We start from the raw sequence: 13,676 nt of genomic DNA, 5'->3' as shown, positions 1-13,676 counted from the left end.
TTATAGAACATAATATAAACTATTACCTTTATGACTGTTATTACATAATGGAACTTGAGATGGGCTTTCCAATCTAAGAACTTTTGCTACAGGTCTCACTGGACTATTCAGAGGACTGATGGCTTCTGGAATAGGCCTCAGGTGATTAAGATCAATGCTCAGAACTGAATTCTCATCATCATTATATACTGAGTTTGTTTCACTGATTTCCATCCTGTTGTCCATTAACTCAGTCTGCTGAAGTGAGGATTCTAGTGTCTCCTTAGGTGAGCAAGGCTCCAAAGGGTAAGACTTATTTTCAACCAGTGGTGTATCTACAAGAGAAGGCTCAAGTTTGCAGTTACCATCTTCTGAAAGGATTACTGGCAAAATGCCAGTTTCTTCAACTGAAGGCTGCAAACTGCTATCAGTGGATTCAGCTACTTCTGTTGAAAAAGCCTCCTTTATTCCCATACCTTCAGAAACAGTAGAGGAACTTAAATCATCATTTTTTTTTGTATCCAATTCCAAGCCAAAGTTTTGAGAAACATTTGTTTGTAATATGTCCATTACTACAGGAACTGCTGCCCTGGTACTGTTAATAGTTTGTTCCATTTCTTTTGATGATGGAAACAGGGATTCTGTTTGTTCCACTTCCAGAGGTGCTGAGAAGGAAGTCTCTGTACCACAAATGGGCACATCACAATCCATAGTATTCTCAACATTAGATTTAACTAACAAACTATTTTCTTCTTCCATTTTCCTTTCTGGATTACTGGTACTGGGTTCAGATGTAACTGCAAGAACATCCTTTGGTTCTGACAACTTTGATTCGGTTTCCTCTGTGGTATGTTCACTGACAGAGGAAACACATGTCACTGTTGTCGCCTGCACCAAGCACTCTAAATCACATATGCCACTGGATTTGGGGATATTGGTTATTTTATGGTGGTTATCTGGAGAAACAGGCTGCTTTTTAGCAGGAGAAAGTGTCAAGTTCAATTTTTCCATAAAACTCAACTTTAAGTCTTTATTTTTTGTTTCATTTGGACCACTGTCAGCTTTAATTGCAAGCTCCTTATTATCTGCTCCTTCTGAAGTATCATTGTTAGAGACTTCACCTTTATCGTTCTTTGGCTCATTCTGTCTCTTTGAATCACTAGTGGTTTTCTTAGTTTCTTTGTTAGTCTTCTGCAAATGTTCTGTAGGTGTTCTTTTTTCACTTCTCATATGCCTACTTTCTTCTTTGCTTTCTCGTTCTCTTTTCCTCTTCTCTTCAGTTCTATGCCGTTCTGCTTTTAAAGGTGTATTTTCCCATTGGTGTAAACCATCAACTTCCTTGGAGTCAACGTGTTTATGAGTTCTACTGGATGAAAGAAAGGAAGGACATCTTCCTTCTTGAAAACTATGATTACTTACACCTCTATCTCTTTTACAATCCTCCCTCCCCCTTCTCTCGTCCGGGTGGTATTTACTTGAATTATAAGAAGATTTTAGTTCATTCTTGGAATGAGGAACTGACGCTCGTTCAGATCTTCTCCAATGATCCTGGTCTTTTACTACGGATTTCGGTTTTTGATCAGCTTTTCTTTCTTCTTTGTCTTGCGACTTAAGTTCTTTTCTATTTATATTTTGCGATCTTTCACTTTGTCTTTCTAGTTTTTTGTCACTTTGAGATTCCACTCGGGCGTGTGACCTTTCTCTAAAGGTCTCTTTTTCCCAAGAAGAGCTAATGCGTTCATTTTTATAATCCAAATCTGTGTTACTTTTAAACTTTGAATTTTTGCTTTCAGCCTTTGGTTCACCTTTACCATATTTCTCAGAACGTCCTTGTAGCCTTTGACTACCCTCTATGTTCCTCGAGTCACCATCACCACAACCAGTATTTAAGTCTTTCCGTATTCTATCCGTTCCTCTGCTATATTGGCTATGTCTAATATCTTTTCTCCCTCTTCTACTATCCTCATTTGAGATACTCTCACCAACCTGATAATGGGAACGTGACCAAATGCCATTGGTGCAGTGTTTTTCAACAGATGGAGACAAATACAAAGTGCTCTTTTTCTCACAATGTGATTTTCCTTCCTTTTCGGGATTTGGCAGTGAAGTGCTATGATGTACATCTTTGGAAACATCACTTTTCACTCTGAGATCAGTCTTTGAACAGTCGTCCAAATGGGGAGATCTGGATTTAAGATCTTTTGTTTTAACTATATCTGGTGTCCTTATAGTTTTGTGATTATTTCGAAAATGTGAGAATTCAGATAATCTATTGAGAAACAGAAATTACAACAAAAACCAAAGTTAATTGCTTTTTAATAATCTAAATTTTAATCACATGCAAAACACTTTAAAATTCAGGGCTCACATCCTGGCAAAACTGATTTTATTTATATAAAGACGTGAGTGATACTTACCAGCTTCTAACTAAATGGGCCCGTTTTCAAAACAGGGAACTCTTTCATTTGCTTTGCTCAAAGCCTGGAGGACCTCTCCATTCTATCTCAGCATTTACCAACGTCTTCCAGACTTCCCTTAACACAGGCAGACAACTCACAAACTCACCACAGATTCATTTCTTTTAGAACAAATGACACTGTTTTCTTGCCCATACTCACTCTAGTACAACTGAAACAGAAGAAAAGGTAAAAAACTGCCAACAACACAATCATAGGTTTCTATGTAGCTCTCTACCCTAGGTTTTGTTTCACATACAATCCCACAGTAAACCAAAGCATAAATAGTCATCTTAAAGTGGCACATAACTCCATATTATTCTTTATTTTTCTTTATTTTTGCGTAGTATGATTCTTTCTTAGGGGAATGGCATATATTTATCTTTTACCAACAACAAAAGCCTAAAAGGTTTTATATTAGTGTTTCAGAAAACTGGCAGTTTTCCTAATAAGAAAATGTAAATAACTCATTTTAGTTCTTTGTAATACTTTTAAGTCCATCTTCCTGAATTCCTTAACTTTCATGAATCTCCATAATTTTTTTTACATTTATTTATTTATTTATTTATTTATTTATTTATTTATTTAATGAGAGACACAGAGAGAGAGGCAGAGACACAGGCAGAGGAAGAAGCAGGCTCCCTGCAAGGTCGCCGATGTGGGACTCGATCCTGGACCCTGGATCACACCCTGAGCCGAAGGCATACGCTCAACTGCTGAGCCACTCAGATGTCCCTTTTTTTATAAAAGATTTTATTTATTCATTCATGAGAGGTACAGAGAGAGGGAGAGACATAGGCAGAGCGAGAAGCAGGCTCCCTGCAGGGGAGACTCAATCCCAGGACTCTGGGATCATGACCTGAGCAGAAGGCAGATGCTCCACCACTGAGCCACTCAGGCATCTCAAATCTCTATAAATCTATTCCTACTCAGTACTAAATGTATAGAGAACACCAAAGCTTAAAAGACTCAGGAATAAGGAGAGACTTTTATAAAAACAGAAGAGGATATGGGAAACCTACAACCTAAAACAATAGACAGGCTTTATATGGATCTTGTTATGAGTTAAATTGTGCCTCCCAACTCAAATTCATATGTTGAAGTCCTAACTCCCAATATCTCAGTATGTCTTTACTTGAGGACAAGATCTTTACAGAGGCAATCAAGTTAAAGAGAGGTCACTAGGGCGGGCCCTAATCCACTATAATTAGTATCCCTATAAAAAAGGGAAATATAGACTAGAGATATGTGTACAAGGAGCACAAAAGGAAGAGGCACAGGAAGAAAGTAACCATTTACAAGCCAAAGAGAGAGGCCTGGAACAGATCCTTCCACCACAGAGTCCCCAGAAGGAATCAATCTTGCTAACACCTTGATCTTGGACTTCTAGGTTCTAGAACTATGAAACAATAAATTTAAATAACAGTATTTATTAATATTTATATACCAGTATTAGTATTTATATACCAGTTTATGGTAGAATGTTATGGCAGCCTTAGGAAACTAATACAGATCTTGACTCAAAAAAACAATTAGGAGATACCTTCAAGACAACTGGGGAAACATGAATATAAAAAGTACTAACTATAAAAGAAAAAATCTGATGAACTGAACATCACTATTAATAAAAACTTCTAATCCTCACAAGACACAATAAAGGGGGGAAATGGGGTAACTAAGTGATGGGCACTACAGAGGGCACCTGATGAGATGAGCCCTGCGTGTTATACTTAATGTTGGCAAATTGAATTTAAATATTTTTTTATTTTATTTTTTGAATTTAAATATTTTTTCTCTTTCCACCCTGTTCAAGTATCACATCCCTCCTATAAAAGATTCAAATTTGTATAAAATGTATAAAATTTCCCCAATATTTCAGGAAGTAATCTTATACTAGTTGCACTGATGGGATTTAGGTTAGTAAACAGATAGCCATCTTCATTTTCAACAGGCCTAAAGTGCCTTATGATGCCGTATAGTCCCCATATAAGATTATCTTCTCTCACCTGTCAAACATTTATTGACTATCTGCCATGTGCCAAGCTCTGAGCCAAGTGCCTGATAAAAATGTTAAAGATACAAAGACATGGTCCTTGTTCCATGAAGCTTACAGTTTAGTGAAAAGATAGATACTAAAAGATAGTTCTAGTCCACAGAGCTTGTAACACAAGAGATAATATGGAGATAAGAAAGATACTAAACAAGTAATCCCATTAACAATTTTAAAAACTCAAAATGTACATGAAGCTACAAAAAAAAAAATCAGACCTACTGAGGGATAACAAACTAATACCCCTGTGAAAAGGAAGTTTATCCTGAGACCTGAGAATGAAGTGATTTTTAGCAGACGGAGGAGCCTTCCAGGGAATGGAAACAGTCCATGCAAGGCAGAGCTCATGGTACATCCAAGGAACCAAAAGAATGCCAGAGACATACCAGAGCTATGACACCCAGGACAAAGGTAAACACTGAAGGCAAGACCTGAAAAGCAGTTTAGGACAATATTGTGAAGAGTGGGGTAATTCTATGATAGCAAGATGTCCAGACTTGTACTTTAAAAAGTGTCCATCTGGGGGCTCCTGAGTGGCTTAGTCAGTTAAGCATCTGACTTCTAATTTCAGCGCAGGTCATGATCTCAAAGTTGTGAGATTGAGCCTCATGGAGGGCTCCACACTCAGCAGGGGACCTACTGAAGGTTCTCTCTCTCTCTCTCTCTCTCTCCCCCCCCCACCCCTCCCCTTCAATCCTCCCTCTCCCTTTCTCCTTCCCTAAAAAAGAAAATAAAATAAAATTTTAAAAATGAAAAAAACAAAAGGTATCCTGTCTGTGGCTTTCATACTAAGAACAGATAAATCAGAGGCTAGAAAGAGCAAGAATGGATGTAGAGAGACCAGTGGAAACAATGCTGCCTGATAAAAGTTGGTAGTAACAACGATGGTAGAAATGGAGAGAAATGAGTAATTTGAGTGATTATAGAGACATAAAAATCAATAGGACAAGCTTTGCGCAGTGGCAGTATCGTAGTCAATGAGGTTTATCAGAGGCACGATTATTGCTAATTGAAAAATCAACAGGACATGATAATGAATTTAGATCTGAGGGGTGATTAAAGAGGTAAGTGCCCATGATGACTTCTACGCATGGAGACTATATGTCCCAGTTTGCCAAGTAATCTCATGCAATTATTAGTAGCACCCACTTCTACTCTTAAAAGAGTCCTGGTGTGGGCAATAAATTACATGGTCATTCTACCCCTAGGTCTCTGGCCTGCACCAGCTAAATTAATGAGGGGGAATCCACTGACCTAGGAAACATGGAAGAGGTTTGATCATAAATTCCATTTTGGATGAGGTAATTTTGAATATTCTATAGAGATGTGAAGTAGTTATAAATAGAATTGATCTATGAATGAGATGACTTCATACGAAAATACTGATAGAGAAAGGAAAAAACACAGGTTTCAGCTTTGAAGAATTCCAATCTAGCCAAGTATGAAAGAATAAAATTGAAGTTAGGAAGAAAACGAAGAATCATGAAAGCCAATGTGAGAGATTATTTCAAGAAAAGAAGGTCAATTATGTCAAATAGTGTGTGAGGGCAAGTTAAAATTAGAACTCAAAACTGATGGATGTAACAACAGTCACCACTGACCAAAATGACAGCTGGTTCAGTATACCAACAGGTAGAAATCAGCATAAAATGGAGTCTAGAGTGAGTAGAAAAGGAAAATGAAGACAGCAAGTTGAGAAGGTCTTTGAAGGTCTGACTGTGGAAGGGAAGGAGATGAAATTCTCTGGAGAATACTGCACCCAACCAAAATTTTAAAGAGAAAAAGAATATTAGTCACTTACAGTAAAACCTTAAATTCTTCATAAAATGCATGATTTTCCTATCTTTCCACCAAAAGTTTACTATATTCCACATATCAATACCCATGTGATTTATAAACAGATCCACACTCTTCAACTGTACCTTTGGTGAAGATTACTTATTTCTTCATCCTTGCGATTTATTTCCACTCTAGCAGTTTTGATAAGTGCTGAAATATTCTTCTTAAGAGACTGGTTTTCATTTTTTAAGCTGAAATTCTAAACAGCATAAAATATATTTAAAGTACATATATAAATATGTCCACAGGATTATTAAACTTCTACATATAAAATACAGCTAATGATTACTGAATGCTCTAACTACATGCCAGGCATCACATTTTTTTCCCTGTGTAATTCTCAAAAAAATCCTATGAGAAGTATGATTATGCTCATTATGCAGCAGAGATTCAAAGATGACTGGCACCAGAGAAAGGCCAGTTCAAGTGAAACTACTTAAAACAGGGATCAAAATGAATAGGCAATATAATGTTCAGTAAAAAGACAAGAAAAAAGTTTTGCTTGGGTCATTATCTTGAAAATTGAAAATAAAGACAAACTTTATTATATTTAACAACTAATGTTTAATTTGCAACAATGTACTAATTCTCAGATAAACAAAGAATGAATTTATTAGGATTAACTTGTTCTTTAGGGGAAATGGAAATGAAGAGAAACAACACTACCAAAAAGAAAAAAATCAGAACAAGACATGACCTTCCTGTATTCTACAGTATGCTCACAAAAAGAGTCATTCTTGCAAAAATTGTGACATAACCATTTTCCCCCAACAGCCATTCTAAATCTTTGCTCCTCAAACCATTCTCTTTTAAACCACCTGATATCACCTTCACTAATTTTCTATTATTTAACTGTTAACTAGTCTAACAGATCTTTATGTCAATGTCATTTAACAAATCAATCCACTTTCCGCTATCAATTTCCTGGACACAGGAAATAATGCATGTTTCATGTAACACGAATGAGAGTTTCCTTTTAAACCACTAACACTAAAAAATAAAATAAAATAAAAAATAAACCACTAACACTTTAGCATCTTAATTTCTAACAAAGGGATCCCTGGGTGGCGCAGCGGTTTGGCGCCTGCCTTTGGCCCAGGGCGCGATCCTGGAGACCCGGGATCGAATCCCACGTCGGGCTCCCGGTGCATGGAGCCTGCTTCTCCCTCTGCCTGTGTCTCTGCCTCTCTCTCTATCTCTCTGTGACTATCGTAAATAAATAAAAATTAAAAAAAAAAAAAAATTAATTTCTAACAAAAACAATTTATTACATTTTGATTTAAAACTAAGGCAAAAGGCCCCAGGGCCTCATAATGTTTCCCTTCCATTAACTGGAGGAGAAATTTTAAAAAGGCAAAAATGTTCATTATAATCCTACCTGTGTTTGTATTTCCTTAAACTTTTTCATCAGCTCTTTCATTTGCAGTTGACATTTACCATATTCTACTTGCAACTGTAAGATATAAAAAAATTAACTTAAGCATTGTTCTAAATTACTTTCTTAGCCTAAATGACATTTTAAAATATTTTAAAATTTAGAAAATCGACCCACTATGAAGGGTAGACAAGGTCTATTTCTACTAAAAGATATTTAGTAAAATTACTAGTTTTTAAAAATTGTCCCAACCAAAAACTTATTTTGTTTAGTTTCACATTTAATCTCCAGATCTTAAAATTCAAATAAGGTAGAAAGAAATTTGTCTGAATTAAGTCTTGAGACATTTTATAACTTAGTACAAATCATGAAAAGATAAAATGTTTTATCATACTGATTGCCTGTTGAGGTTTTATATACTCAGACACAAATTTAATCAAGTCAAATTGTAACTAAATTTAGACAAGCAGGGGTAGCCCTGGTGGCGCAGCGGTTTAGCGCCGCCTGCAGCCCAGGGCACGATCCTGGAGACCCTGGATTGAGTCCCACGTCAGGCTCTCTGCATGGGGCCTGCTTCTCCCTCTGCCTGTGTCTCTGCCTCTCTCTCTGTCTCTATGAGTAAATAAATAAAATCTTTAAAAAAATTAAAATAAAATAAAAAAATAAAAAATAAAAAATAAAATAAATTTAGACAAGCATTCAGAAAAGATTTTTTTAAAGCAGATCTGAAGGCAGAAACTGACTTAAATATTCTTTTAGACTACGAGCTATTTCTTAAACAGAATGTTTAATAGTAAGCTAATGGATGAACCTCAGAAGTCACAAAAGGTAAAATAATTGTCCTTAATTATGGCAAACCGTACATCATTGTATGTTGCTTCCTTTGCAGTTCCTTCTTCAGTCAGGATTTCCTCATATAAATCCAAACAATTTCGGGATGGTATACACGATTTGGAAGTATTGTCTAAAACAAATAAACAAAAAGCTCTTAAATTAAAATATATACTTTCTGATTCAATCCTATCAAAATTCCAATGTCTTTTTTTTACAAAAATAGAAACAACAATCCTAAAATTCTTAAGAAACCACCAAAGATAGCAATTAGACAAAGCTACCTTGAAAAAGAAGACCAAAGCTGGAGGCATCACATTTCCTAATTTCAAACTATAATACAAAACTATAGTAATCAAAAATCAAATCAGTTTTGATTACTATTGGCATAAAAACAGACACATATCAATGAAACAGAATACAGACCCCAGAAATATATGTGGTCGATTAATTTATGACAGAGGAGCCAACAGTATACAATAGGGAATGGATAAGCTCTTTCAATAAATGGTGCTGGGAAAACTGGACCCCAACTTAACTCCAAACACAAAAATCAACTCAAAATGGATTTAAAAGACTTAAATGTGAGACCCAAAACCATAAACTCTCAGGGAAAAAAATATAAGGGTAAGCTCCTAGACATCAGTCCAGGCAAAGACTTCTGGATCCAACAAAAAAAGCAAGGGAAATAAAAGCAACACTAAACAAGTAGAACGACATCAAATTAAAAGCTTCAGAACACAGGGCGCCTAGGTGGCTCAGTCAGTCAATCATCCAACACTTGATTTTGGGTTAGGTCATGATCTCAGGGTCATGAGATCAAGTCCCACGTTGGGCTCCATGTTGGGCTCCACACTGGGCAGGGGGCCTGCTTAAGACTCTCTCTCTCCCTCTGCCATTCTTTTTCTAAAAAAAAAACAAAAAACAAAAAAAAAACAAAAAAACCTAATTAATTAATAAAAATAAGCTTCAGCACAACAAAGGAGGCCACCAACAAAATGAAAAGGCGACTCACAGAATGGGAGAAAATATTTGGAAAGTATATATCTAACATGGGGTTAGTATCCAAACTATATGAAGAACTCATATCACCAGGGACGCCTGGGTAGTTGAGCGGTCTAGCACCTGCCTTCAGCCCAGGGCATGATCCCAGAGTCCCAGGATCGAGTCCCACAACGGGCTCCCTGCATGGAGCCTGCTTCTCCCTCTGCCTGTGTCTCTTCCTTTCTCTCTCTGTGTCTCTCATGAATAAATAAATAAAACCTTAAAAAAAAAGGAACTCATACCACTCAAGAGCAAGAAATAAATAAAAGAAATCTGATGGAAAAATGGGCAGAGAAACTGAAGAGACATTTTTTCAAAGACATACAAATGGCTGACAACGTGAAAAGGTGCTCCACATGACTAATTACCAGGGAAATGCAAGTCAAAATCAAAATGAGATATTGCCTTTTACCTGTTAGAATGACTATCAAAAAGACAAGAGATAAAAAGGTACAGCAGAGGGAATATAGTCAATAATACGATAATGACTTTGTTGGTGACAAATGGTAACTACACTTAGCATGACGACCACTACATAAAGTATAGAATTGTCAAATCACTATGCTGTACACTTAAAACTAATATAATGCTATACATCAACTATACTTCAACAAAATAAATGAATAAATAAAAAATAAAAAGCACCTGCCACACTTAGCAAGTAAACATTCAGTAAAGGTTGCTGTTATCACAGAGACCTTCTCTTAAAAAAAACAAGAACAACAACCATGAGATAACAAGTGTTGGCAAAGCGGTGGAAAAAATGAAACACTTGTGCATGGTTGGCGGGAATGTAAACTGGTGCAGCTACTATGGAAAGCATTGTGGAGGTTCCTCAAAAGCTTAAAAATAGAACTATGTTATGATCAGCAATCCCACCTCTTGGTATTTATTTAAAGAATACAAAAACAGTATCTCAAAGAGATTGCACAACCATGTTCACTGCAGCATTATTCACTATAGCCATGATATGGAAAGAGCTTAAGTGTTCATTAACAGATGGATGGTTAAAAGTGACACAAAATATACATATATGCAACTGGATATTATTTAGCCATGAGAAAGAAGAATATCCTGCCATTTGCAACAACATGGGTGGACTTTGAGAACATTATGCTAAATGAAATAAGTCAGAGAAAGACAAATATTGTATGATATCAAATTTTATGTGAACTCTAAAAATGCCAAATACATAGAAACACAGACTAGAATGGTGGTTACCAGGGGCTGGGGTGGGAGGTCAGGGAGGATGAGATGTTGATCAAAGAGTATAAACTTTCAGCTTTAAGATGAATAAGTTCTGGGAATCTAAAATATAGCATAGTGATTATAGTCAATCATACTGTATTACATACTTAAAAGTTGCTAAGAGAAGAGATCTTAAATGTTCTCACCACAGAAAAGAGATGGTAATTATGTGACATGATTGATGGAGGTGTTAGCTAAGGATAAAGTGGTAACATTTTCCAACACATAAATGTATATAATCCATACTTATATATTTTAAACTTATACAATGTTATATATCGACTATATCTCAATAAAGCTGGGAAAAAAAGAAAATATACGCGAGTAAGTTTTTTGATGTGTTTACTTCAACACAAAGGGCTCTACATTTCTCTATCTCCTGCATTTCATCCAAATCTATACTGACTGGTTGGAAAACCAATTTACCTAAAATGCTTGTGCCAACAAATCAGATATAAGGATCATATTTGCTCAAAGTTTTGAGAGATTTAATTATGGAACCTTTATGTGGAAAAGGTTTCTAATTTGAATAGGTCATTAGTCTCTCTGTATAGCCCACTCTAACTGATACGTTTGAAAACATTTATAGCAACTACCCTTTTCAAAAGTTCTAATATCATGTAAACAGTGACAGTATTAATAATGTATGTACATATATCACCACCAGCTGTGTTTCAATGGTACAAAATGTATTTGCTCAAGGTCCATTTAAATCTGAGACCTAGATGAATAGCAAACCTAAGTGCTAATTTGTTCTACTGATCAAACTTTGGTCAAGAAAATCCTTTCAGACTCCTAACTCTGGGAAACAAACTAGGGGTGGTGGAAGGGGAGGAGGGCGGGGGGTGGGGGTGAATGGGTGACGGGCACTGAGGGGGGCACTTGACGGGATGAGCACTGGGTGTTATTCTGTATGTTGGCAAATTGAACACCAATAAAAAATAAATTTATTATTAAAAAAAAAAAAAAAGAAAATCCTTTCAAAGAATGGCCAAATTGTTGAGGAACGATGCATTACTCCAAGAATTGGTAACAACAAGATAAATACTGCCAACAGACTGATCAAAGAATATTAAACTATTTATTTTAGAATTTACATACCAGTGCTTGCTTCGGCAGCACATATACTAGAATTTACATACCAGAAACAGCACTGTCCAACCCAGCATATATGTCCAAAGAACCTTCGTCATTATTTTTAAGAGGAGAAGCTGCAAGAAAATCAAATAGTTAAAACTGACTTTATGCACTTAATAAAATTTTTCTATTCCTACTCTGAAGGAAAATAGAGACTTTATTAGTCTTACACCAAAAAAGACAATTGTTTATACCAAAAAAGACAATTGTTTATAAGTTTTTATACATCCTTATCAACAGAAAGATCTCAGTACACAGATTTATGACTCAGTACATAAGATTTAGGCTTAAAAATTCACCTTCAAAAACAAACTTTTCAGACAACTCCAATTCCAATAATAGAGTAGTTCTATTAGATCAATCCTCTTGCTGACCATAAACTCCAAGCAAACTATTACATATAGTCCAAATGCTCTATCACTAGACTATTATTGTGGTGATTAGTTCCCATTATATATAAATATTTAATCATTATGTCCTACACCTGAAACTAACAGAAACTTATATGTAAATTTTACCTCAATTTGAAGGAGGAAAAAAAAGGTGATCTAAAAAACTAAAAAGCACCCCAAAGCAGTCAAAAACTGAAGGAAGACAACACCTGAAAAAGCAAACAGTCTTACATGTGTTCCCTATCCCCTTTTATTACAAATTTTTATAGGATTGGCCCTAACAGAAGCCACAATAGACAAAGAAAACTCATATGGAAACCTCCAGTCGGGACACCTGGGTGGCTCAGTGGCTGGGCATCTGCCTTTGGCTCAGGGAGTGATCTTGGATTCCTGGGATCGAGTCCCTCATCGGGCTCCCTGCAGGAAGCCTGCTTCTCCCTCTGCCTGTGTCTCTGCCTCTCTTTCTGTGTCTCTCATGAATAAATAACTAAAATCTTAAGAAAGAAGGGAGAAGAAAAGAAAAAGAAAAAGAAAAAGAAAAAGAAAAAGAAAAAGAAAAAGAAAAAGAAAAAGAAAAAGAAAAAGAAAAAGAAAAAGAAAAAAGAAGCCTCTAATCATAATAAAGAATGAGAGAAAAAATTTGGGAGTGAAAACAGGAACTAGAAACTAAGAAAGAAAATCCAGAGAGCCAGAGAGGGTATTCCCCAAATTGTACCCAAATCTCCAAGTGACCCCCAAAATACATTAAGCAAAGGTTAGAACTCTAAAATGTCCAGCTAGTTAAGCATCTGAACAGAGTTTTCAGCTGCAATCCACCATAGGTAGGAGAGAAGTCTAAGTTCAGCCAAGTTAAATCCTTGCTACAAGTAAAAACAACACTCTTCAGAACAATTCTAGCAGGGCACCCCGGGTGGCTCAGTGGTTTAGCACCGCCTTCGGCCCGGGGCAGGGACGGGGGGGTAGAGCGGTGTATCCTGGGGACCCGGGGATCAAGTCCCATGTCAGGCTCCCTGCATGGAGCCTGCTTCTCCCTCTGCCTATGTCTGTGTCTGTGTCTCTGCCTCCCTCCCTCTCTCTCTCTCTCTCTCTCTCTCTCTGTTTCTCATGAATAAATAAATAAAATCTTAAAAAAAAAAAAAAAAAAGAACAATTCTAGCATAATCCAATGTCTCTAAAACATGAGAATTCAGTGTCCAGAATGCAATCCAAAATTACTGCATAGGAAATCTTGGCAAAGAAACAGAAACCATTAAAACAAAGAATGTGGTGTACCTGGCTGGCACAGTTGGAGAAGTGCACAACTCTTGACCTCAGGGTCATGAGTT

At 36.4% G+C, this 13,676-nt stretch overlaps 1 protein-coding gene and 1 pseudogene across 2 annotated transcripts in view; one reads left to right on the top strand and one right to left on the bottom strand.

The window, feature by feature from the left end:
* CASP8AP2 (caspase 8 associated protein 2) overlaps window positions 1–13,676 on the bottom strand; it is a 35,761-nt gene that overhangs the window by 10,167 nt on the left and 11,918 nt on the right. For both annotated transcript variants that reach the window (XM_072737346.1, XM_026002879.2), the window contains exons 3-7: window positions 11,965–12,033; window positions 8,563–8,663; window positions 7,703–7,777; window positions 6,408–6,523; window positions 27–2,248 (exon numbers count right to left, since the gene is read on the bottom strand). In XM_072737346.1, coding sequence (XP_072593447.1) covers window positions 27–2,248; window positions 6,408–6,523; window positions 7,703–7,777; window positions 8,563–8,663; window positions 11,965–12,033 — 2,583 coding nt within the window. The remainder of the gene's footprint in view (window positions 1–26; window positions 2,249–6,407; window positions 6,524–7,702; window positions 7,778–8,562; window positions 8,664–11,964; window positions 12,034–13,676) is intronic.
* Window positions 5,434–5,513, top strand: LOC112923206 (U4 spliceosomal RNA; annotated as a pseudogene).

Source organism: Vulpes vulpes, chromosome 1 (assembly GCF_048418805.1).
Source record: "Vulpes vulpes isolate BD-2025 chromosome 1, VulVul3, whole genome shotgun sequence".
NCBI classification, from domain to species: domain Eukaryota; kingdom Metazoa; phylum Chordata; class Mammalia; order Carnivora; family Canidae; genus Vulpes; species Vulpes vulpes.
Note: the sequence above shows the minus strand (reverse complement) of the source record. Positions and strands in the feature narration are given on the sequence as shown.